Genomic DNA, 27,930 nt, shown 5'->3' with positions numbered 1-27,930 from the left:
CAGATCTTTTGACCTACAGTACCAGATTCTGCTGATTCTGGCTATGTGGATCCTGTAGTAGGGTGTAATTCTGCTGTTTGAGCTTCCAGGTTCCTCCGTCAGTTGAGCAGATGCTATCTCAGGTGTCCGCACTCTCCACGATAGCTTTTTTTGTTAAAATACAAAGCAGTTGCTTTTTACAGATAACCTACACAATATCTCAAAAGTGTGTTAAAAATAAAGTGGGTTAGAAAGTGTTTGAGTGTTCTTTGCTGGCCACAGGTATCAAATGTTTAGAGCGAGTAAGATTGGAGTAATCCACATATCTTACTGCGATTATGCTTACTTTGACCATGAGCATAATCGCACAAACATAATCATAGTATGGTGTTTACATGGGTTCTGTCTTACTCGCATTATTGCCTTAATCTCATCACAATCAAATTATTAGTGTGCCTGTAGATGTAGCCACTGTCTGTCAGAGCTCTGCCAAATGGTTGAACTGTCCTGAGTGTGACCATACAATGGAAATCCTACCTTGCTACTGTCTGTCAAAAATGAGATAAAATAGGATAAATAAGTGTTTATCAGCCATCAAATTCTAAACAAGACTTATTGTTGGGTTGTGTGACTGTGAAGTTTGTATGGTTGCACTTTAACTTGTACCATTTTCTCCTTTCTTTTTCACTTTTTGTTTATGTTAAAATTTGTGTTTATCTGCTGCAGATCATTTGCCCTCCGGGACAAATTCATTATAAACTAAACTGATCTGAATTAATACCTTCACAGTTTTTATTGAAAAAGCAAAATCCTGACAGACATTGTGGCATTTTCACTTTATGTTTAGTCTTAATATGTAGTCTGACATAATATCCAGTCTATGTACAGGACATGCAGTTTTAGCATCAACCTAAATTGGAATAACATTTTGACTGTGATATCAGTCAAAATTCACACTGAAGCAGATGAGCATGTGTCAGAAAGACATTATATTGCTTCCATTGTTAGCGCAGGGTGTTATATTAACATCAATTCAAAAATATCTGCAGGGTTTAAAGGCTTTTATATTAATATTTTCTAGTGTGGAAATCACTGCCAGATTCTTTTCCTTCAAGTTTTAAATGACTATTTTCTTAATAGTTAGCAGTGATCTGTAGATTGCTGTGACCTTAAAAATGGAAATAAACTTTGCAAGGATGCAGGCAGATCATTTATGTAGGCGTACATTTGTGCGTTCTTCCTTTTGTGTTACACAGTTTTTCTGAGTTCACACACAGAATTTTTATTGTTTTATTGCCAACAATATTTACTTTTTAATACCAACACTGATAAAGTAAGATCCCACGAACATTTGTTATTGATGTATTTTTCATTTTACCGAGAAAACCACATTTAGATGTGAACTCAGGTCTTTTTCAAGCAGTTCTGTTTTTGTTGAGCATGCACACAGACAACTGCAAAAACAAGAGAGCATTCACACAAAAGCTCCATTAAGATAGCGCATGAATATTAGATAAATACACTCTATTACACTTTTTTTCATGCATGACAGTGAGGGATGTCTCCTCTATGTGGTTCTGCAGTCTGCTCTTGTGGTCCTTTGTGTGTACATGTGTGTGCATGTGTGTCTCCATGTGTATGTGTGTGTGTTCCTGAGTACGGAGTCATTTTCTCCATGGCTCTCCTTCATAAGATATTTACATGGACATCTATTATGGATTGTGATCTGATTGAAGCTGAGTGTTCCCATCTTGCCCCCTCTGTGAACTTGCCACACAAGCACCAGGTCTGAAGAAGCCAAATTCAGCCTAATTTTGGTCTCTGAAGCAAATTGAAGCACAAGTAAAATCCACAGTGTTTTGTTCTTTCTTTCAAACATCTTAGACTGTGTTCATCCTGTGTTGTGTTTGAAACATTTTCGCCATTGGTGAATGTAGAGAATGTCTGTCTGTGTGTGTTTGGCAAAAAAAAAAAATGTTGTATCCTTTATTTTATGTTGCAGAATGTGTGAGCTTAGTTGTTCACTTCTATCCAGAGTTTCAGCACAAACAATGCCCTCGGCATTTCCACCAACAACAAGTCATATAGAGTTTGCAGCTTGTGTTAACTGTATTCCCTCCTTCAGATTTAACTGCTTAATCTAAATCCAACTTGGATGCACAGAATACCCACATCTCCAGGCAAGAGGCATATTTCTGGCCACATGTAAACACAGTGGCTGTTCCAATAAGCCCTAAATCCCTAATCCTCAACACATTGGGCCACCTCGCTCTCTCTGTCTCTGTTCACCTCTCCCTTTTTTTGCAATTTTTTTTTTCTTATCTTCTCTTGCTCACAAGCGCTCTTGTCCTCATTCACCATCTCTTTCTGTCGCTACATCATTATGTCTCATGCTTGCAAGTGTGGTGGAAACGCCCACACACACAAACACACCCAAACACACACACTGACCGCTCAGTGGTTGTCCCTCAGATGCTTGGCATCCATTCGTTTACCAGCTGCCCTCCAGTCACCCCTCCCCCATTCCACCCCCCCCCCCATCTGATTTCCCCTGCTCTCTCCATCCTTTTCTCTTTTTATCCCCCTCGCTGTTCCTTCCATCTCTCACACCACCCCTCTTCCTGTCTGTCACACTCTCATCTCTCTCTTTCTGTCCTCAACTCCTTGTCTCTTACCCTTCTCACTACTTTGTAAATCATGTTGTCCTCCCTTCTGCCTCTGATTTTCATCCACCCATTACCCACCTCCCACCTGTGTCACTCTTCATACACCCCAGCTCTCTCTCATCTCTGTGTCCCCCTCATTCTCCTTCATGTTATTTTCTCCTTCTCTTTTTGTAAAATGGGAAATCCAACATGGCGTTGTTGTCTTTGGACTACTGGTTTATGCATCAAAATGCTTTATAAAATGCTAAAATGTTTACTGCAATTCCAGTAAACTTCTAGATGAGGGGCCAAATGTACTTAATCTATATGATGTCATCAAAATTAATTTGCATACAAATGAGAAACAGGTGCAGAAAAGGTGTGAAGATTTACAGTTACAGTGTAAAATGTAACATTTAAACAATAAAATGTAAAGCAGTTTAAGGTGTATATGAAAGGTGCTAGCTAACTAGAAAGTATTTAGCTTACACTTCTACTGGGGCTGCATAATCCTCTACGTTTTTCATTAAAATTATGTAAAATGTTTTATTCTGCTTCTTGATCAAGATCCTCATCAACACACATATAGTTGTCAAAGATAATCATGGGCTACCAGATTCTTTTCATTCCTGTAATCGTAAGGAAAACTTTTTTTTTAAATTTAGATATGCATTGAAAACTCAGTTTCATTAAAATCTGCTAAACTCTTGAGATACCCAGGCAAATCACAATTGGACCAAGTAATAAGAAACAGTAATAAACTAGGCATATGTCAAGTACTTTGATTTAGGGAGAAATAAAAAGTTGAACTGACAATATGAACCCAGCCCAATTCAAGCACTGGGGAGTTAGTCTAACCAGCCCAGATCCATCAAGGTCAGGTCGGGTCACGTTACTTGTCTCTTGTCCTCCCTCTCCACCTCTCTGTCCTGCTTTTAATTCACCTCCTCTTCCTCAAGCCTCTCCTCTAGTCCCTCTCCTACCACTTCACTGGTCCCTTCCTTTGTTTGCTGTCTCCTTCCTCCTCCTGTCCTGCTGTCTCCTCTCACTTCTGGAGTAATGACAGCCAGCTGTCAACACCACACCAGCTCCCCTGACCACCGAGCAGACACGACAGCAGCACTGATGAGATCGCTCACTGAACGCCTCTCTGGGCAGAGCTCGGTCAGAGCTATTTTAGATGGTGGTTCTTCTGTTTTATTTATTCATTACCTTCCTTCTTTTGTTGTGGTTGTGTCTGATGTGTTTGTGTGCGTGTGTTTATTCATGTGTGCATGCCTGACTCCTTCTTGTTCTTTTTGGGGTTTTTTTCTCCTCCTGCCAATTTTAATCCAAAAAGAAAAAACATATATCTGACAATTTTTCTCCATGATGCCTCTTGGGTACCTTGAGGCAAATCATCATTTAAACATTAGACTTGTCAGTTGTATAAGAGGGAAAAATGTTAATGTTTTATTTAGTACTTCTAATTCTGGGCTGCTCCGTTTGTGGCTCCATCTTTACCTGTCTGGTTCAGCATTGTCTCTATCAGGTGTGTGCTCGGGTTATTGCTGGTCATAAATATGACAGTTCACTTTGAAAGCACCAGGTGTGAATTTAATATCATGGTCATAGCAGTGATGGTGCAGTGAAAAGTTTATTATCTTAGAAACTCTGCTCTTTGGGAAAATTACAAACTTTTCAGGTTAAATTTGATGTACTGAAACTTGAATTCTGTATGGAAGCAGAAGATTTGTGAGTGACTTTGACTATGACTAGTATTAAAAATGTTTACCAGAAATAATGATCAATCAGTCATTAAGAAAACTGGGAAAACTGTTGTTTGTTTGTTGTTAGTGCCGAGATACATATGCCAGTATCACTACACCTACACCACTGCTTCGTTGCAATTTTTGCCACTGCCATAGTGTGTCTGTGGGACTCAGCTGGAGGGATAAACACCAGTCTTCCCAAAGATATTCCTTCATTTGGTGTTTTGATGACGGTGGTGGAGAGACTGCTGTCTAACACATCTCCCATAGGTGTTCAATTGGGTTAGGGACAGCTCCCAGCTGTCAGTGTTGAAAGGCTTGGGGAGCCCTGCTTTTAAAACTGAGAGCTCTGTGGCAGATTTTAGTCCAGCTTTTAGCTTTTAGCACTCTGGGTCACTGTCTTTTTTTTTTACTTCACTGTATGATTCACAGAGACTCTAAAGGCCGATGCAGCCCTTCAGATTCCACCTAGTTTTCTGAAGTGCTTTAATTTCCAAGTTGAACCCTCTTTCTCTGTTTCATCCCGGGGTTTGTCTTTATCATCTTTCTCTTTCTGTTTCTTTTCATCCATCTCTCTGTGATGCCATTTACCTCTTATTCTTCTTAGTCTGTGCACCATGTCCAGTGTTATCAGGATGACAAAAGCACATGTCAGTGGTTTTATTTATTTCTGAGGAAGCACTCAATAGGAAATATTTTATAATCCAACTGGATTTAATAAAATTCTAGCATTATATTTTATATCGTTGGCTCCATGTAAAGACAATGGAAAGTTTCTTTTCCTTTCTTTCCATAAAATTAGTCATGTTTTCACTTATTACTTTATCACTTCGCAACATCCCCACCTCTGTTTTAAAGAGCCAAATTAATCTGTGTGTAATTGGATCAGTCTGATTAACTCTCCTTGTGGTGTTAGGTCTGACCCATCATTCATGTAAGTCTCTTTCTTCTACATTTGCTATTAAAATAGACATAAGGAGTAGACAGATATGGAACAAAATACTTTAAATTAATCTACCATATTAATGTATGCACTACACATCCTCCCACACTCTTGTGAGTGTGTGTTTCAGCATGACATGATTGGGAAATCAAAGGACCGAACAAACTTTGCAGCTGATAGAGATTTATACAGTATAAGACCACACAAGCTTTTTAGTGCTTAAGAGTCCTTGAGTCCTTAAGAGTGTAACGCTGCAGGCAGTTGAATGGTCTGTGTCACAACTCAGTAAAGACATTTTGTAACAATACACTAGCAAGGCAAGTGCAAACAAGCAAGTCTCACTTGTTTTATATACTGTCATGTATATTGTGACTACAGTCCAATACCATTACCATCAGAATAATGCTGCTTCAGTAATTGTGTATAAATGCCAGCCTGGTTTCTCAGCTGCTCATTCCCTGTAGCTGTGTTTATTTTATCGCCTCTCTTTAATGTCCAGACAAGGTGTTCAAGTGTGAGCATTGCACAGTCAATGGTGCTATAAACTGAAATTCCTTCACTGTATTATAACCTTTATGTAGTGCAATATACAACTTTGTCTCTAACCACAATGAGAAAAAGACCAACGACTTGATTCTTTTTTTCTATATCTATTTGATCAAAAATAAATAAAAAATGTGAATAAATATATAAGAAAACAGAAGGCAGTTGTCATCTGAGACATACTCATCTTCATATTTATGCAAACATAAAAAAATCAATAGGGGATGTATTGCATCTATATCTGCACACAATTTTCAGTAATTCAGCATGATTAGTGTACATCTGCCACTCCATCAACAGTCTGCATAGTTGCAAAGCTCGAGATCAGTTGAGGTAAAAAGCTCTATTCACACAGGACTAAGATGTGCTGATATTGTAAGAATAGTTAGATTAAAAATGCTTCAGAAGACATGTTCATGACCTTTTTTTTTTCTTTCTTTTTAAATATCTTCCTCAGACTAACACCAAGCAAACAACATGCTGCATTACAGTGCAATTTTATGTGTGCCATTTTAAATAGGAGGCTAGGATAAAATACAAAATTTGAAGTGTTAAATAATAAGCCCAATCAGTACATCTCTAATACACAACAGAATCATGTATGGAACTATTCTGCAGTCCTCTTCAACACTGTTAAGAGAATCATTTCCCTCTATCTGATGACTCTGTGCTCTTAGATAAGAATCCTGTTGTGGGAGTAATATTCTGGCCTTCTAAACGGACACAAAGGATTTAATTCAAAACACTATCTCTGTGTGAATAGCACATAAGCAGGCAAAGCCCACCCAACCGTGGAAGCTTTTACAAGCCGTGTGAGACGACATAGCCTCTTGATCTTCTCTCTCTCACCTTTGTGCCTCACCTCTGTGGCCTCTTACCCTATGGGGGCTATTAGTCATCTTGGCTGTGGGAGCAAGGCCATCGGGGGCGCTTAGTCTCTGTTCTCCCAGAACCCTGGAGGGAGGGAGGTGCAAGTGTGGCGTCAGCAGAAATACAGTATATACTGTAGAAAGATGTATAAATAGAGAGATAAATAGCAAGGGGTGAGAGAAAGATGAGGCTGAATATGGATCCAAAGGATTAAGATGTTGTTGATAATAAACAGGGGTGGAGCGTAGTGGGGGAATAACATGGGAAGGTTTCGCAGCTTTGAAAAACTGTATTTTTTTTTTAACAAGAAAAGATTTACACACACTGGAACACACTGCAGAATTCAGCACCCATTTTCCTCATCGCATGTTTACAGACACACAAACACAGACATGGAAATTTAATTTAGGTCTTGAAGATTGAGATCATATGGCTCCAAAGACTTGTGTATAGGACACAGGAGGGACGTTTCTTCTTTTCAAACACGTTCCATTTGTACAACACAGACTCCTGAGATATGAAGGGATTTTTTTTTTTTTCCAGGAGACATTATATTCCCCACACTGACATGCTCGCTCAAACCTAATGCAGAAAAATACATTTGAGAGCTTATTTCATCCCTGGCTATGCTGGCATTAATGTGAAAATATGAGTGTGGCAGCTGAAGAGGACTGATGCTCAAGCCTTATATTGCTCTAGCCTTAGTTTTACGTGCAGTTGGCGGTAAAATTGCAATAAATAATATGGCAGACTGTGAACCAGCTTCTCTTGAGTCTTCAATCATAAGCAGCTACGTGGGCTTACTAAGTGTACTTTTCTATTACAGGCACTTGCAGACATGTAAACACTTGCACACACATGCATACACCACAAACAAAGTCAGGTAAGATACAGCAAAGCATACTCTAGAACTTAGATCCCTCTGGAGTTGGAGCAGATGGTGTGCAGCTAGCACGTAAAATTGCCATTTGTTTTCATGAACAAAGCATGGCACTCAGGTTAGTTTGTATTCAGTGTGGATTACTTACCGTATGAATGTTTGAATCTATGAATATGGATGCAAAAACATCATTGCATACAACTTAACCTGTAATTTAATTAAGTTCTGAATCAAATTATGTGTTTTCATTTAAAACAAGGGAAAATGTGTCAGTAGGATGAAAAAAAGTACATAATATAAGTGCTGTGAATTATCGTGCTTTATCACCTGGGCCTGCCCTGGTCTGTGACCTAGTCTATCGCCAATCATAAACAAAAAATTACCCACAAACCCCTAAAGAAATTGCCAACTATCTGCTGTGTAGAGGATTGCGTGGGGAGCCCCAGGTAGCAGCAGCAGTCACAGCAGCTGGGCTCTCCCAGGTCACTCTTTAAAGAGAACTGAGCCTCTCAATGGAGCAACTGCAGATACGCAGGGATCAGAACATCAATACAGGCCTATCTGCTGAACCGGCCAGATGAGCCCAGTGACATTTTGTCTGAGGCAGAGGCCGAATACTCTCATTCTGTATAGGCCAAGTTGGCCTTTCTCTCTGCAGCTCCATTACTGTCTGACAGTAATCTGTTTCACTAAATTACTTTTATATGAATTGTCATATTTAGTGTCAATGGGTGTTGCTGGTCCCTAATTTGTGTGTTTTGTATTTTATTTTGCTATCTTATCTCTCTCAATCCTTTACCTTTGTCTCAGTCCTCAGTTTTACTGATTTTGTCCATCTCTGCTTATTGTCTTTGGGTTTTTCCTTTCCCTTATCACTTAAAATTAATTCCCATTTAATTTTTGTCCCTCATTAGACTCAGTTTATCATTTTTCTGTTTTCTCTCATTCTCGTAAACATCCTCGACTTCATGACATTTTACTCTCCTCATAAACAGCAACAGCAGCAGCGACCAGCTCGGCGTTTCACTTGATTACTTCCATCTGCATCCCTCACAATCAATAATCTGGAAGGGAGGGGGGAGAGCAAGAGAAACATCGAGACAGGAGGAAAACAGAGTCAGCATGTGTTAATAAGGGACTTGACAAGTACACTTAATCAGCTATGACTACTTTCTTTGGTCTTACCATCAGCCATGCCTCTTCAGAAATCAGTGAAAGCTTCTCCACTGCTCGAGTTTTGGTCATGATGTCATCAAAGTTTCAAAATAGTCAGGGTTCAGTTTTTATAACTTTATTACTTGGGTTCATCTTTTACTGTGTGTAAATGAGTATAAAGGGAGATATTGATTGTTTTCTGGTACTAGTTTATAAGAAGTAACATTTGTAGTTGTCAGTAAAACCCCAAATGTCACCATAGTTTGAAGCAAGTTCATATGTGCATATATTTGAATTTGTGTATAGTCTCTTTAACAACTTTTTATGTCTAACTTCATAGATTTTTGTCTTTGGTAAACACTGAATAGTTTTCAGTGGTGAAAGAGCAGTGACAGGATATTATTTTACTGGCACATGTCAGCCTCCATCGGTTGGTAGTTGTGTGTGTGTGTGTGTGTGTGTGTGTGTGTGTGTGTGTTTGTCTTTCATAAGTGGGGCCTTAAGTTGGGTCCAAGCCCAGATGCCAGTCATTAACAGTTCATTCTCTGAATTCACATATCGGTAAAACTGTTCTATTAGTTGGCTGATTGAAATGGCTTTAGTGTCCATCCACTCAATCACGTGTAGTGAACACCAAGGTACTGGCTAACCTGCCATTAAGAAAGAGGTCATGGAGGTAATAGGTAATTTGAAGCACTTAATGGAGAAAAATGGCTTTGGTAGGAAGTTAATATTGAATGTAATTATCTTCTTAAGTTACTTCATGAAGTAGTATTGCTGTAGTTGTCTCTAGTGTCCAGAGTGAATCAGGAAGAGACATGATGTTTCAAAGTCAGGTTCACCTTCTGTCTTTGTTGTTTGGCTGTTATTAATTGTTATATGTTGGTTTTTAATTTACAACTAATTTAATTAACATTTAATTCTTGTTGTCTAAGAAAATTGTTGCCATGTTCCTTCATTATCTGACAGCTTAGAAACTTAAATATTTAACCCCTACTACTACTACTACTTGTGTTCAGCTCTACTATAAATTGCTATGTGCTGAATTTGGCAAAACAGAAACACCCAAATCATCAGCAGGACAACTTGTGTATGCTGAGGAAGTGCCATCTTAACAAAAAGTCTGCTAGTGCTGTGCTAGTTTGTCAGAAATCTGTTTACAGTGAAGACACACAAACACATGATTTAATAAAGAAGCCTGTCAATAATAATCGCAATAATTTCATTTGGAACAACCATTATCTCATATGCTGCACACAGTGCAAGTAGTTTCCCACACAACAGGCAAGCACAGTGAGGAGATGGTTACCTTGCTGAGTAGTTGGAGGTGTGCAGCTGGTTGCCTGTAACTCTTCACTAGGTCTGCTTGTTCTATTATTCCTTTGCAAAAACTGAAAATGATGTGCTTACAAAAAAAATGCAGAAAATCGCTTGTTTTGATTAACAATCGTGGTTAGGGCTCACTTAGGTGACAAATCTTTAAAAATGTGTTTCCTGTGGCTGCATCACAATAAAATCTACAGGGTTAATGTTTTTAATGTGAAGCTGCAGCAGAAGGAAATGTTCATTTTGCATCAGCAGTAGCTTAACACTGTTGTGATATGGCTATAGGCGTGTGGAAACAGTCAGGAACAGACTGCTATCAATGCCAGCAATGCTGAATTACATGCTGCATTGTTCCCTGTGACTCCCCAGTGCATGAGAAGGTAATTTGAATGCAGTAAAGGAATGGCAGACTACACAACTATGAAAACTAGGATACAGAGAGATGATAACAGAATGTAAATACAGTGAATGGCTATTGCAGAAAAAATGCTAACTATGAATGGCACAGGGGTTCGATTTTACAAATAAATAACTTCAAACAAGCTATCCCACACCTGCCAATATTTAGGTTTCAAAAATAGGGAGTTTTTTGTAACTGTAAGAGCAACAAAACCTTTGCAAGTAGAAAGCCAATAAGTACTTCATCAAACCACTTGTTCAACAAGCATAAACATGTAGAAAGGTAATATTTTCAACTACTTTGCCTGCAGTGTCCCATCCACCACCGGTATGTTTTACATAACCACAGCACATCACAACGAAAGCTGTCTGTAAGTAGCCTAACTGTTTATCTGAGTTTGTCACATTTCTCAACATTTGGCAAATTCTTGTAACTTAGTTACTGGCTGAGACAAACCAGTACCTCCTCCTCTCTGCCTGCAGTACTTACAGGCAGTGAATCATGTCAGCAGCAAAGAGAGGAGGACAGAGGACAGGAAAGATTTCCTGTGCAAACAGCAGCTGTGCTTACACACTGTACAGTACCAGAAACAGGTTGTAATAATGAAAAGGAAGACCTACGAAATCAGGAGATTAACGGGAGTAATTACCAATCAGGAGCACAGCGGGAGAAAGGTTTAAAATAGGGAGACTCTCGTAAAAATCGAGAGTGCTGGCAGGTTTGCTATCTGGACATTAAAGTCAATGAATTGTGCAGTAGGTCTCGTTTATTTTGATAGGTGAATATCACTGTCATTGTTGATGGTGTGTTTCAGATCATAGTAGTGAACATATCCTTAATGTTAGGCTGAAGGAATTGTCCAATTCTAATAATTAGAATATATTAGATATTAAATCAAACATCTGTGATTTCAACTAAAGGATGCTCTTGAAAGAGTTGGAAAGACATTTTTTTAAAAAAAAAGTAAATTCTTAATATAAAATATGAGCAAAAACATTATGTCAAGGATCACTATAAAGATTGTAGTTCATTCCATCTCCAGTTATTTGTATTCCAGGTTCCATACTCTGCATTGTAGCTTTTTTGGTACAATGCAGCAAAATAGACAGTCTTTTCTTATCTGTGTGTATGCCACAGCATATCTCACCTAGCACCAAGGGCTGCTGTTGTCCATTGATATTCCAGCTCAGCGTGCATGTCAGAAGCGCTTTGTCCGACTGCGTGGCACAGGGGAGACAGTGTTTGACGGCGCATCTCTGAATTTAATTATCTACAGCTGCTTCAGAGCAAATAGAATGATCTGTAGGATCAGCAGAGGTGACAGCACTTTTCTACATACAAAATAAAAATAAACACAAGTTCTTCATACACATGTGCGTGCATGCTACAGAAGTGCAATGATAAGACAACACAAGGACACTTTTGGGGCTGAACCACATCTAATGAAAGCTGTCTGCTGGCAAAAAATGTTCACTTTCTGTTTCTGTAAATGTCACATACTGATATCCTGAAGGGTTTGTGACTGCAGCTTCTGTGTTTCCATGGATAAGGGCAGTTTATAACATGGTAGTGCTGCAAGCAGCAAGTCCCACATCAGCAGGGCAAATGTTCTTCCAGTCTGATTAGTGAGAAGCTCAGCAGTGTCCCTCTATCTCTCTGAGGAGAATATATCAAAAACAACAACCTCTCCCTCTGTGGAGCTGGATTAAATACAAAATAAAGTTTGTTGTGACTTACTTTAAATGTTAAAGGGATTCAAAGAGCTTGAGAGTCTAGTCTCAGGTATAAATATATTGAGACATATTTTAGTTGCTAAATAGAGTGAAGAGACATGTTCTGACTCTCTTTATCTCTGGCTGTGTGTGTGCTGAGTTTGTTATGCAAACGTGCTGTACAGTGCATATGTGACTGCGTGCATTCAGATTGTATGCCTCGCTCTGGATTCAAATTACCAACGGCTTCATCACAATGACACAGCGAGGGCTGAGACTGACAAGATTGTAGCTTCTCCCAACAAATGAAAAGGCAGTCAGTCAGGCAGAGAGCCGTGCTGTGCCTCCAGTTATGCTCTCATCCACTTAGACTTACATAAAAGGAAATGAAAGGGGGAAACTTATCTTTGTCTGTCGAAAAATGTCAGAAAGATAAGGCAAAATGGTCTTAATACTTTGCACAAATCCCTCATGTTCCCAAGTAATTATCGACAGAGTTCCTTGCAAAACATGTCCTGGAAATCTCTGATTATAGTGGACAATGCCTGGTCTCAATTTCCCTAAAGCCCAACAGAGCTCAGCATGAAACGGGTATTGACAAAGAGATGGAGGAAAGAGACACAGAGAGAGAGAGTATACACATGCATAACAAAATAAAGAGAAAAAAGACAGAAGACCCAAAGAAGAATGAATACGAGTGACAGGAGGCAAGGCTTGACACCGAATGGTCAGCCTGGCATTGTCTTGGCACCGCAGAGCACCGGAACTTGTAAGAGCCATTTATAAACACTGTGCCGGCAGCTTAGACAGAGAGGATTATCAAACGACACTTTTAGCCTCTTAAACAAGCCACAATTGCAGCCAACATGGTCCAAAAGAGTGCGAGACAAAGGACTTACAGCGGGGATGAGCATGAGCACAAGGACTTAGCTAAATGTCAGACAGCTTGTTTATTGTAAATGTAACTTTTATGCACTATTGTTTCTGTTGTTCATGTACTCTTTTCTCTGAACAAAATGGGAAAGGATGAGGGGACTGAAGGAGTGAAAGGACAGGCAGGGAGGGAGAAAACATGAGGAAGAAGAAGAAGAAGAAGAAGAAGAAGAAGGAAGAACAGCCACTGGTGGGTAACTGCCGCTGGACGGTTGTTGCAAAGCGTTTAATCTCCCACGCTTGGAGAATACAAACGATCTTGTAATCGTCCCCGACCTTGACATGAACAGCAAGGTCGCAGGGGAGCCAGGCTATTTTGCATTTCCCACAGATGCTTTGCCGAGACACGCGGAACAATTAGTAAACTGGATAAAAAGGAATTGAGTCTGTCTTAATCTCCTCCTCATGCCCCTCCCCACCACTCCCCCCATGCTCCCCTCGGGGCAGTTACCTGGTACACCCCCAACCACTCAGCTTCCTCTAGCAGATTCCTAACATTTAATTATGATAAAGGCGTACTCAACGCTACCAAGTCAAGTCAGACTGAACATGCCTGTGGGCTGTGCGTTTCTTCTCTGAGTGTGGGGGTTGCAGCTATTGATTATTTTAAATATTAAATATGTTCAATTTACAATTATATGAGAAGCAAGTGTAAGAAAAGCAGATACTTTTTGCTTGATAAATGAAATGTCAGCAGTTTCTGTGTGTGTTTGTATTTGAAAATATTTATGAAGAATGAGCAATCTTTGTTGACAAGCACAGATGATGTGCATTGGACAGTGACTGAGTGCGAGAGTGTAGGCTTGACTGCACACTGACATCTCAAACTGAGTAGGAGGGTGCTAGTGTATTAATGTGTGTTTAGTGTGTATGTGTGTGTGCTTGTGTGCCTCTGTGCATCAGCCCTGGAATTGCCTTTATGTTATTAAGGGACTTTTGTCCTCCGACAACAGCACATTACCTCCATTATTGAATATGCTGAGAGTTGAGATATGATTATACTCCAGGCAGATTCAATTTCTGTTTTCAACAGTTTGATTATAAAAGCTTAGACTAGGGTCTTTTAAGTTAAGCCAGTATGGTTTTAGTCTTATTCCACAGAGAGATAATAAAACTGACCCCTTCTCAGCATCTCAGCTCAACCTCAAAACAACATCAACACAAGGCTGCATATTCATTTCCTTGGAATGGTGATATCTTCACTATGTCCAATAAATGAAATGTAATGTTACAAGCAACAACTTCAGATTTTCTTTTGCTTGTTTGCTTTTTTTGCTGTCAGAGTTATGCTTTCATTTTCACTGTTTAATAGTGTTGCTCTCCACCTTGACATTCATGTGGTGCAGTTTGTTTCTGACAGTGCTGCAGACAGCCTTCACCTCCTTTTAAGGTTTGCCCTGGTTTCCATGGCAAATAATAGAGCTTGTTAACATTAAAGATAAAAAAAACAAACAAGAGAATACTTGAAACTTTAAAAGAAAAAGTGCTAAAACTCAACTGGGTCAGTTAAGGGCAAAGCTTTGCTTTTACACCGAAACTCCAAGTTTTTATTTAATCTTAAATTTCAAAGGATGAACACCGTGTTACAGGCCTGTAATAACTCGAGTTTTCAAAGTATTGTAACAGCTTTTGACATTTGTATATTCTGTAACAGCACTGAGAGTTTGACTGGGAGCTCAGGGGTGAAGGAGAACTCTAATGGGTGAATTTACTTGTCTCCCTACAGCCACGTGTAGAACAACACTGTCATATAAAATTTATGAGCACAAAAAATACACAGCTGTCTTTAATCTTTTTTTTTTTTGAAAGGCTGAACTGGACTTTCACCTCTGCCAATTAATTCAAACACAATGTGGATGCCTGCGTGGGAGTTCTTCATGTTGTAGTGTGTAAACTCTGGGAAGGTTTTCAATTAAATTTTTATGTGTAATTTTTTACTATTGGCATTTGCCAATTTATTATTATTGGAATTTGATGCACCAAATGCCCTGTTTGTACCTTTTTTTAGCATGTAGTCTTCATTACAATAACCCCAAGGCACATGGACTCCATGGACTCCAACCCTCAGATCAAAACAAGAGAGGGGGGTCCAGGTCAAGCTCATGGAGTTAGGAAAGATCAATCCAAGGTGTAATGTCTGGCAGGATCAGCAGCTTTTTGACTTGTTTTAAGTGCAAAATAGATTAAATCAGGTGGAAGAAGCAAGGTGTCCTAGGCAGGGAGTGGCGATGATGGGGATGCTGGCGTGTGCATTTGTGCATGCATGTGTGTGTAGAGCAGGTGCAGGAACAAGCAGTGGTTGTTGTGATGGCGGTGAACTGTGTGAATGTGTGTGTTGATGAGGGTTAGAGTAGGTACAGTATAAGGTGTGATCTCTATCTTTATTTTCTAGGGCATTTATACACACAGGTATGCATATCTGTGTTTGTATACGGATGTACACATGTATGTGTGAATGAGAGCTGAGAGGTGTTAATAAGGACACCTGGCTGTTTGATTTGTAGGGAGTTTTTTTTTTTTGTTTGTTTTTTTTAAACTTTCTCCTTGTTAGCACAGTCTTGTACCTGTGATCGGGACTGGAGGTGTTTCTGGTGCATATAATTTGTATTGTATCATTTGTCTTGCTACTGTGTTGATTCCTTTGTCTTACTACAGTCACATTTAATGCAGTATTTATTAAATCAGGATGACTTTAAGCCTTGATTTTCAGTAAAGCAGAGGATACTGTATTTCAGAAAATAAATAAAATAAGATTTTTGTACTTATACAGTGGATTTACTGTCAAATATACAGTTGTAAGTGCTTTCATAGAATTAAATCCTACTCCTCACTGGTCCACAGTTTTGTTCTTTGTTTTTTTAAATGATGACATAGCACCATTTGAACAAGACATTCAGAATTTCCCTAGATGTGATGTGATATACCAGTATAACATTGCTATTCAGTATCTAACCTTTCTATTAGGGGTGTATATTAAGTTTGCATATTGCTGTTGCAGATAAGGTCTTTGGTTGACCAGCGGTTATCACTGACAGGAAAGTGGGTGAGGCCCGTGATAGTCTGAAGGACAGTCTGAGTCCTTCATCATAAATTATACTATTGTAATGTAATTGAATAATGCTATTGTTATTGAACCCCTACGCTGGACATCAAACAATGTTTAGTCGCACTGAACAGCCACTGGTGACAAATAGTCACAGATTCATGGACCTACATGGAGGTCAGCCAATGAATGAATGGTTCATTGGTTGCTGTTTAGGGGACAGTTTATGTTGTTTCAGTTTTGGTATGATGCTTCCTGTGCACAAAGAAGATTTCTTGCAACTAACTGTGCAGTGCTAGACACCATTATTTAATTGTCAAATAGGCTGCTTGGTATGAATCAGCCAGGATATAATGCTATTGTCTTTCTAAGCCCAAAATTGTGATCTCTGCTGACTAGACAGGTGTATTTTAGTTTTGCATTGTGGAACATTAGTTGATCTCTATCTTATACCTGTCTTTGTGACTGTTTCACAAAGTCTTTTTTTCTCTCTTGTCTTGACCTTGCAGCCCTTTCCGACCCAGATGGAGGCCCCTGTCGGAGGACCTACTGCGGACGGGGCCGACAGTGTGTGTTAATGGCAGAAACCGGCCGGGCTGAGTGTGTTTGCCAGGAAAAATGCCGGCCCTCCTTTGTGCCAGTGTGTGGCTCAGATGGCAGGTTCTACGAGAACCACTGCGAGGTTTACCGCACCGCCTGCCTGCAGAGGAGACGGATCTACGTGGTGCACAGCAAGGACTGCTTCTTTAAAGGTACTGCTCGACTGTTTCACTGAAACATTGACACTCCAGAGGGATGTTACACGCTGTAGAAAACATTTAGTTAAACAACTTATTTGAACCTTACACCAGCAGCATGTTTAGAGAGGGATATCTCGTTACGATTATGATTTTAAAATGAAACAGAGGAAGTCTGTCTGTCAAACCTATGATGTGATGAGTACAAGTGGTTGTCGAAATTAAGAAAGTAGTTTTTCTTTCAATCTGTCTTTCACATTGCTTTAAAACTCTAAAAGCTTTGCGCTCTGGTTGTATTTGAGGAACAATGGCCTCTTTCTGCTTTTTGCCAGCAAATTTCTTGCTAAAGGCTACATTGCCTTGGTCGTGTTTGTTTACAGTAGTTATACTGTTTGCTCAAAATGTGTTGGTGATTTATTGATGTTAAAAGGTTGCATGCAGCCCCTTTAATTGTGTATTAGAAATTAAAGTCTATTAGAAATTAAAGTTTTAATAAATTGAATTTCATATTTCCACATTTATTTGATGCATGTACCAGTATCTTTAATTTGAACAACTCCAGCTGTTTCATGAAAAAAATAATGTGATTCAAGAAAATTACAGAAATTGAGATGGACTGATATCAAGCGCAATTAACACCACTCTAGTTTTCTTCTTTAACTTGCCTTAAGAACAAAAACAGACATTAAGAGTTAGTAAACATCACATAGGTTTTCAATTTAAGATTTTCACTTATTTTTTCAGTGCAACTGCTGCTGTACCACAATAAGAACACAGTGATGCTGCACAGCGATTGTTTGTCTTTGATGTCTGACAGCTTCACAGAGTATGATACAGGTTAACAATTTTGATGCTTTTTGAGAGAAGATTGCCCCAAAATGTTGTTCTGATACCTGTGAAGCATACTTGAAGGCTGCAGTGAGGCTTTGACTTCAGCATGATGTTGACACATTTAAACAGAAACAGAGTTGTACAGACAAACAAAGCAATGGTTTTGTAGCACGTTGCCATCTGTCAAACTCCAGTCACAAGCATCAATCACTGATGAAATCTTGCTGTTTCTGTCAAACACCTATTCAGTCGAGATGAAAGAATGAAATCATTTGTAGCTCAGCACTGAAGGCTGTGGCTCAGGGTCAAGTTTGTCGTCTAGCAATAGCTAAGCACTGACATTGGCACTGAAGACAGTCAGCATTTTTATCAGGCGCTGTATTCATCCCCTCTGTGTGGTCTGCTGCTGTAATTGTGCTCCTTTCAATTTAAGTCAGCACACTTACTTGGCACTTGGTCCTAATCACAAACACTGGCATCTAAATCATGTATAGTGGCACCCTAAAAGTTGATTTAATGATCAGTCTTAGAATTTTAATGATTAGTTTTGATTCAAAAGGTAAACTATGTTAGAACACTGTAAAGATATAATTAACAGGGTTTTTTTTCCAATAATCTAAATGTCTGCTGTTATAAACCAGATTTTGAGTTGGTGCTCATGCTAAAAGTTGTACATATAAATTCATAGTGTATGTCCACAAATACAGTCTAACCTCTGAGACAGTCCTCCCCTCTACTACCTACATTAATATTCTGACACTCACAGTTCACCACTAACAGGTTACTGTGGATCACCAGTCCTCTATAGTAAATCATTTAAGTCTTCAGTCCTTGATTTGATCACTCATTAGCAAAAGTGCACTCTCAGCATGAACAGTCAGCATTATTATCCAGCTTCATCATGACTTCAATTTAAAGGTAACAGGACTAGGTAAGGCTTCTGCACATTTTAAGTATTTACAGACACACACAAACAACATTATTTTAAATATACCAGGATTGGTTGACAGTCACTTTCAAATCCTGCCAGTGTATGCAAATAATGCATGCGTATGCACAGCACACCTGTTGGCATCTCCTCATCCTTAAATGTTGTTTTCCAGGTCAGACTAGTATTAAACGTCTTTTATAATTCCTCAGGGTGTGGATATTAAAATAGAAAGTAAGGCTCTTGTTATTTTGAGTGCATGATTTCCATTCAACACAGCACTAAAACACACACACACACATACATACACACACACAAACATGACAGCACTTTTATTCATGTCACATTGTGGAGGAAAGAATTCCTGGCAGACACCACCTTGTATAGCTCATCCACATTAAGGATGTTCAGTCGGAACATTAGGCCTAAACACGAGATGTCTGAATGCAAACCAGCAGTACATGGAAAAATGTTGAAAGTCAGTCAAATGTCACAGGAATCGTGTATGTGTGTGTGTGTGTGTGTGTGTGTGTGTGTGTGTGCATCTCTATGTAGATGGGAAGTAGTTATTGCACCTGACACACAAAGACATAATTTGAAGGAATGACTTAACGTGCTGTGCTAGAGCCATTATTCACATTTTTTTGTTTTTTAGTATAAATAGCAAAGGGAGCATCCCTGCTGATATGGCTGAAACTCTCGGAAATAACAAAACATCCTGGTTTGAAGCCTATTTAAGTGTCAGTATTTCAATATTCAGGTGCCAATAAATAGTCATTAAATAGGTCACCATAAAAACACTAAAATCCATCTATCTGCTACAATAATTGCACGGGCATAACACAACAATACTGTATAGACAAACTGTTATTTCTCACTTTATTTTTATCATTGGTGTTCCATTGCTGTGTGCTGTGTGTTCACTTACTGAATAAAGAGTAGATGAAACTGCATTTTCTCCTTCCTTTTGAACGCATTGATTTATTTTCTTTCAGTTTCTTTCTTTTTTTGTTCTTTGATTATATATTTTGGGATCCATTTTTAAGAGCCTAGAGCTTATTAAATGCTAGATGGCGACAAAAAAAAAATCTTAGGCTCAGAGAACAAGATCCATGCATATAAAAATTGATATCTTAGGCCCCACAGTTATGTATTAAGCCATGTGGCAAAAATCTTTTAGGCTTTTTTTGGTAATTTAGCTTTCAAATTTGATAAACCTAAAAGCTCTGCTGTGAAAGCCAATTTACTTTAGCTCAGGGGTATGGCCAAAGTCACAGTCTCGAATCTGGCAAACACTTTTGCATGCTTTCATCTCATCATATCTAGATTATTGTGATTCACTGTTCACAGCCAGTTCAAAACTCGCCACTCAGGCAAAAGAAAGAGGAACTACATATGTCATGTCCTCATCCCACTTCACTGGCTCATACTTCGAATGGGTCACCACATACCTGAATTTGTCATCTCCTCTATATTTTCCTTATCGTCAAAAAATCCCATGAAAAGACCAAAACCAACATTGCTTTTAGTCTGTCTGTTAATAGAGTTGTGAAGTGGGGGGAGCTTTTTCGGGCGCATCTGGTTCTGGAAGTAAAAATCCCATTCATTTTTTCCATAGACAATGTTATGTGACTCACAGTTTGAGCACTTCTACAGCTTGGATCAATATGAAACTCTCCTGGTTAAATCATAAGTACTAAAGATGTAAAAGATGCTTTAGAAAATATCTGGTTCTTTAATAAAAAGTGGAAGGTGGACTCCCAGGACGACTCCCAAGGTGCATTTCAGCAAGTAACAGCCAATCACCAAACTTAAAAATTCAGTCATGTGTGTCATGTGAGTAAACTGATTTTACAATCTACAGAGTCAACCAGTTAACTTTAAATTGCTTGGTCACTTTCGAGTGAATTAAGCAACTATAGCTAGCTTCAGCTACAAAGCGTTTTGAATTCATTAAGTTCTGATTCGCACCCATGGCCATTGCTCCATAGCAACGACAGCTGAGGCACATGGGTATTGTAGTATTCTTAGGCATCCGCCATGCCAAAATCCCAGACAAAATGTTATTTCTCAGAAACCAAGTTGAAATAATTGAAACTGGTGGTCATAATATAATCCTATAGAGTCTTTACTTTCTTTGTTTAGTAATATTAAGGAAATCATTTAAAGAAATATTTGAAATGGGAATACAGAATCAGCAAAACCACTTCCAGAACCAGTGACCTCTCCCACTTTGCAACTCTATGCTGAGACTCTCTGGGGCGGCTGTGACTCAGGAGTTCAGGAGCCAACTCAGGAGCGGGTCGTCCACTAATCAAAAGGTCGGTGGTTCGATCCTCAGCTCCTCCAGTCTGTATGTCAAAGTGTCCTTGGGCAAAATACTGAATCCTGATGACTGCACTGTTGGTGTGTGAGTGTTTGTGAGTGGCTGAGCATAGAAACATTGTGGGGTGCTGTATCACTCCTGATTAGCAGGTTGGCTCCTTGCATGGCAGCCTGTGCCATCAGTGTATGAATGTGTGTGTGAATGGGTGAATGTTGGCATGTATTGTAAAGCGCTTTGACTGGTCGATAAGACTAGAAAGGCACTATATAAATGCAGTCCACTTACTGTCTGACTTCTCCAGCCTCAGCCCCAAGCCCATTGGTTCTTACAAAAAACAGAAAACTTTTAAAATAGGTCACAAATAGCGTTTCTTTTTTATGTTAAGTAATTTCCTTAAATAGTTGGGCAGCTATAGAGCTGTAGCTTAGCTTTTAGCAAAAAAGAGTAAAACAACAAACAAAAAAAACTGTATTTATTGGGGATTTTCAGGCAGGATTTAACTCTAGTGAGTATTTATGGCAGCAGGACAGTCTATGTAGGATTGACTCAAAATAAACACCAACAGTGAGGCTCACCGATGTGTTTTAATAGTTTTTGGACAAAATTCATGGCACAGAGTAATAAGCTATATCAGGCTTTGGCTACACAAGCAAGACTTTGGTCTTTTCTTGTGATTTGTTGACATTAACAAATATACAGAGTATCACCAGCTTTATCCTTAAGCTCAAATGTGACAGTGTATATGTCAGAAATCACTTGGTCACTCATTCACTACTCCCTATAAGAGACAGTCAGTAGTTTATTAAATAGAGAACAGTAATGTGAGATTTTGCACCAGGTTTCATTTTAAATCTATGATGTGTAGTTTCATTAGTTGCACAATAGGTATGGTAGGCCTTCCAAGTAGTAGTTACATCATCATTTGAACAGCCCAGTATCCCAGGAGTTACATCTTTATTGGATAATTACATACTCATGATTTATGTCTAATACCACCCCAACCTCTGCACACTTGAGATGGTGGATGGGCATGTAGTTTTTCATTTTTATTACCAGTAACTATGCTCCTTCTCTAACCTTAAGTGTTTTAGTTCATTAATCGTAACTGTACCTTAACCATAGTTTATTTGCCATAAACATGATCTTCCCTTGACCTTAACCATACTGTATTTGCCAAGTGCTGATTTTGTAGAAAGCATAAAAATGTTGGCATAGGACATAAAAAGCCATTATCACCCAATGTAATCTGGGGTTTTGCAGAATCATCTAATATCAACTTTCATGTGTAGCAACAGGGCTGCATTTGAACTATTCCCCAGAGTTTTCTCTCATTTTGTTATTATTTTGCTGTAATTTTTTATACTGTACAGAGCAACATCAGTTGTTGTTTTTTTTAGTTTTATAGAAAAAGTTGACTTTTTTTTTTTAAGGAGAGAGAACATCTCTCCTGTAGTTTTATGTTTTTAATTAAGGTTTTATTTTATTTTTTCTTCAGGCAGTGGGGAAAAACAAGGGAGAAAGTTTAATGGTTCAAACTTAATGTAGGTCCGTTGCGGCAAACATGGTAGCAGAGGCAAAGAGATTTACTGACTATGGGTACCCAGATATTCTCTTTGATGCAGCTTTAAGGAGGCTATAGCCTCACTCTGACCTGATAGAACTGGTGTACTCAAAAGTGTTTGGGATTGGATTTGTAGCCTGACAGGCAGGAGAGGTGATTGCATATAGAGTGCAAGGAAGGCTGTAAACCTCTGGATGTGGGGTGCTTTGTTTTGCCCTGTCACTAGCTTCTTAGTATTTACGCTCAGTCAGTTTAGCTGATTCTTTTATCCATATCAACTTAACAGTCGAGAGAGCACATACGATAGTAGAATAACATTAGAATGGCAGAAGAAGAAGACGAAAAGCTTAAAAATGCCATATTCACAAGTAAATACATAACTATTATACAATTGTTAAAAGGACAGAATAGTGTAAGGAATCAGAACAGGATTAAGGGGTTTTCATTATTGCACCTTTTTCAATAAGTTAAATCCTGTTTTCACTGCAGGCACTTTTAAGATTACTCTGAGCTAGCTATCCACTTTACAAAGACTCTGCTAAAGAATTTGCACAGAAACGACAAATGTCTAACACAAGTGAAAGGCACCACATCTTCTCAAGAATGGCAAATTGATAAACAGCTTCAAAGTTAAAAGTTATTTGACCCCAAATGGCTTCAGAAGGGGCACATTGTCAATAAAAAAGACCCATTTAGATTGTAATTGCCAAAATTCATAAAATGGGTTTTCCTTGAAGAAATCTGGAGTTTGAGTCCCATCTCTTACCAACCATCAATATTGAACCATCTTTTAAACAAGACCTTAAGTAGTTTCAGTTGAGTAAAGTTGACCATATCTTCATCAAGGTGTCAGATGTCGCATGTCGCTAAGTAGACTCTTCTCTTCTGTAGTTTCCCTGGTGGTGGGACTGTACTGACTGAACTTACATGTGTTGTTCTCTCCTGACTTCTTTCTTGTGTTGTATTAACTCTCATGTGTATGTTGCTTAAAAGCGTCTGCTAAATTAAATTGTAACATTGTAAGATCGAAATGCATGCGTGATGGTTAAAACAAAATATATTCAAGACAGATGTTTTCTTACTCCCATATCCCACCAAATGAATAGCTTCTGTTTACAGTTTATTATCATTAGGAATTTAGCTGATTTTAAATCCATATGCTTGAAACACTGAAACTGAGGAGAATAAAATGCATCTAAAATGCAAGCACAAACATGCACACACTGTTGCACTGATTTTGTTATGGAAAGTTATTTAAGTCCACAACTGATCATTCTGATAAGTTGTGAAATTAGCATTATATGCACATTTTTTTTCCTTTTCTCTTGTGCTGAGCACTGGGCTGTGAGTCAACCCATTTCTGACCCTGGCTTTGATTACAACTCCATCCCTCTGAAACCATTTGAAAAAGAACTAACGCAGTTGATTAATCACTTTCATCTTCCTGATGAGTAGGAAGCTCCCAGTGAAAGCAGACCAAAGAGACATCTGTTTCCATCGGGCTGTGTAAGGCACTCAGCGGGGGGATCTCAAATATATCCTGCAATGACCACTTCATTAGGGGCGAGTGTCATTCTGATGAAACTTGATCATGATGCTGTTGACTCCCAGATCATGAGGGTCATGTGTTGGCAGCCACCAGACAGAAATTGGTCGTGAATTTCCCCAGGGTCACGGTGAACTGTACAGTGCACTGATCCATCCATTAATGCAGGGATTCCCTGATACCCCTTGTCACAGGTTACATAGATCTGCAGGTTTTTGCACAAATATACTATCTACTCTACTAATCATCTTAGATTATCTGGCAACCTCTTGAGGGGAGTCAAGACCCAGAGGTTGGAAATCACTGCAATTACACCAGCCAGCAAATTGTTAATAAAGCAGCCTTTAAAAGGATTGTGATTGATTGACCTCTTGGCAGTCATTGGTCATTGTGGGATCCCAAAAATTTGCCTGAATTTCAGGGAACATTACAAGTATAGTGTTCTTAAGATCATGAATTCTATCCTCTTTTCCTCCTTGTATCCCTCCCTTATAGCCATCCATCATCTATCCATGTTTGCCGTGTCTATCACTTTATGAGCCGCTTCAGCCTTTCTGATTACTCTTTATCATCCCGCCTTGGTCAGTGGCAGCTATGGTTATTGCATTAGCCATCAAAGCTGGCCCCCTCGTCTTTCTCTCTGTGCCCTCTCTGCAGCCCGTGGCAGCGCTCTGCCTCCGCTGTCCATCTTATTGCTCGCTAACCCCTTGCCCCCTCCAGTGACTGAGGCCATTAACTTGGTCACACAAACACACAGCTCTCATAAGGAGGATCAACTTTTGCCTGAGCTCCAGCCCCGCAGCTTTAGTTGTACACACAGAGGCTGAATAGGGTCACAGCAAGATTATTTTTAAGGTGGCAAATGTGCCATATGTGGGCGCTTACAGAATGTTCATGATCTCTTTTTTTGATTCACACTGTCTTCAGTTCCAATACTTCATAAGATTTAATTGACTAAAATATTTTTTGTACTTTCATAGACACACCAAACATTGGTTGTGAGGTGTTATTCCCTCAAAACTGACGTATTCCTTGTGATACGAGAGCTGCTATAAAATAGACACATTTCACACACTACACAATAGTGTGTTGTAATTGTGTTATAGTCTGTATTTGTCTAAATAAAATGTTGGTAAATCAACAATGCAATTATTTTTAACCTGAAAACCAGTTTTCTAGAAAGTATAAAAGTATATAAAAGAAGACTCTGTAGAATTAAATAATAGAAACAAAAGAGAGAGAGAGAGAGAGAGAGAGAGGAGAGAGAGAGTACTTTATTAATCCCAAAGGGATTTATGAAGCAGGGGACTGCGTTGGTAGGGTGAGTTACTTCAGATACTGGTGAGACATGAAACTCAGATCCCTGAAGTGTGAGGCTTATCACACTCCAAAGTGCACAGTGTTTGTGATATTCAGAGAGAGGATTTTTAAAAGTTATAGCAGTAGCCGCTTATTTATCTTTTTTTGTATCTCATGATGATCACGTTGTCAACAGTAAAATTACTGTGTTCTTCCTTGAATGTGCACTTGTTCTTATTTTATTGGCCATCACAGCTCCTTGCCTAATGATGTCATGTTGCGCTGCAACAAAAGTTGAACCTGGTTCAGCTTTTTTGCCAGAGCCCCATGCATTGGTACCCATGCTGTGCCAGTGTCTGCGAAAGCAGACTGGTTTCATTCCAATGAATGAGGCCTAATATATTACCTGTCAGGTCACCAGCAGTAAGTCAGTGGTCCATTCACAGAAAGATGAACTCTTTAGGGTGCTTCTTGTTCAATTTTATATCTTTATGTAAAATGACCAGCCTGATTAGAGCTTGACCTTTTTGAGTTGTGCAGGCTCCCCAATTCATGTAAAATCTCTCATTCATTCTGCTGCAACCTATTAAACCACATCATTCTGCACTACATCACAATGACACATTTTATAAATGCTCCCAATTTAACTAAACTGTTTTAGCAGGGGTGTAAAGTTGTCCAGGTCACAACGTAACATTAGATCAAAAGTTTGGCATCCAGCTCTCTGTCAGGTTAATAAGGACCAGAGCTGGGCTGGGCTACCAGGTGTGCACGTCCACACACACACAAACACACACCTACCACCCTCCAGGCCTCCCCTGACAGCCCTTTATTTGTTACGGTGGGCTTATTAACGAGCAGCCCAACTTTCCCCATCATTCTTTTCATTCTACCCCCCCCACCGCCCAACACCTTTCTCCTTACTTTCTCTCATCAGCAGTCACGTGCGTGTTACCTCATTAAGTTGATTTCCTCCCCACAGATTCATTATGGTAGAAGTATTTGCTGTATTAAATGGATGTCCTGTCCCAGATAGAGACGTCCCCTGGTCCGGCTCTAGTCCCCTGCCTCATAAACATCAGTCTCCCCTATGAAAATAGAAAGCTCTCTTTGGCCACTTACGTCCCCCGCTGTTGTGGTAGTGGGACATCGTCAAGGATACTGCACCAAAAGAACGATGCGATCAGACAATAGTCCGAATGTTGAACAGGCTACACCTGGTATGGTATATCAGAAACACGAGGAGAAGATTTAGGATTTTCTGAAGCTTATCCTACCACTAATAGGATACAGTAATAATTAATAATGTATGGTACTGCTTTGGTTTTATAAAAGAGAAAAATACATTGGACAAATGTTTGAGTGTAACAGAAAACTGTAATTCTTAAGAAGTCTCTTCTCTCGGGATCTAGTTGAAGCAATGATACTAAAATATATCTAAAATATTTCATTATCTTATTTCTTTTTCTTGTTTAACAAGCCTTAAGACTCTCCTCATGAGCTCTATTTATTACACTATGGTACTTCAAAGAAAGCAGTAGTCTTTATTGAAAACAAATAAGCGGTGCTTCCCTTCACTGCACCAAATTAAGAGGTCAAATATTCTCTGATGGTCAGAAACAAGTTTGTATTTTGCACATAATTTTTAAGCCACTGCTTCTTCTCTTACATTGTTAATATCATTTTTTGTTTCTGATATAAAAAAGAGGAAATCTAGTCTTTGTTAAGGTAGGATGGGACACACGGGTTTACAAGATTTGTGTAGCCATGTAGCTTAAGAGGTCCTGACACCACCCCAACATCTAGGTATCATTCAGTGCAGGATGTTTGGCCATGTTGCATTGGTGGCAGAGACAGTCTTTGAGGGAAAGCAAGTCTGACTGACAGTGAAACTGTGATTTCCGTATTTACAGCTCTTTATATTCAGGAGCTGGCTTCAAGGCTTTAGTTGACTAGTCGTCGCACATTTATGATATTAGTTTAATTATTTAAATATATATTTTTGGGGCATCAGAAAATGGTTTGATTTCCAGGGCTGGGAAAGAATATTATAAGTGACATTGTTAATATTGTGCTACATTACAGAGAAATACAAAACTGTAATAATGAGCCTTTAAAATATAAATTTTACAAGCGCACGCACCGAGTGAGCTGCTTGAATGTGTCACAACAACCAGCGAGGAGACTGAATACGTTAATTTATTTCAAAACACAGTAAAGCATCACACGACTTATGAACTTGGCTAACTAGACTAACGTTAGGCAACTTACATGTGTCAGATGATTTTCAAATTAAAACCACTTGACCACTATGAAAAATTTCATAAACGGTCCAGCCATATACTAGATTTTGACCCAGTCTTGTTAACAACAAGGCGCAACTACCGAATGGATTTTGAAGGGTTTTTTTCCTGCGACTAAATGACCAATAAAGGATTTGGTCTCCTGACAGATCTCCTTGCATGAATTTCAGGGACTGTGTTTTAACTTTTTCCATGACAGATGCACAAAACATCTTCCTC

At 39.1% G+C, this 27,930-nt stretch overlaps 1 protein-coding gene across 3 annotated transcripts in view; it reads left to right on the top strand.

The window, feature by feature from the left end:
• The window catches only part of fstl4 (follistatin-like 4), a 236,541-nt gene that overhangs the window by 77,965 nt on the left and 130,646 nt on the right, over positions 1-27,930 (top strand). For all 3 annotated transcript variants that reach the window (XM_067608578.1, XM_067608577.1, XM_067608579.1), the window contains one exon: positions 16,690-16,932. In XM_067608578.1, coding sequence (XP_067464679.1) covers positions 16,690-16,932 — 243 coding nt within the window. The remainder of the gene's footprint in view (positions 1-16,689; positions 16,933-27,930) is intronic.

Source organism: Thunnus thynnus, chromosome 13 (assembly GCF_963924715.1).
Source record: "Thunnus thynnus chromosome 13, fThuThy2.1, whole genome shotgun sequence".
Lineage (NCBI taxonomy): Eukaryota > Metazoa > Chordata > Actinopteri > Scombriformes > Scombridae > Thunnus > Thunnus thynnus.
This window is presented reverse-complemented; position numbering and strand designations above follow the sequence as displayed.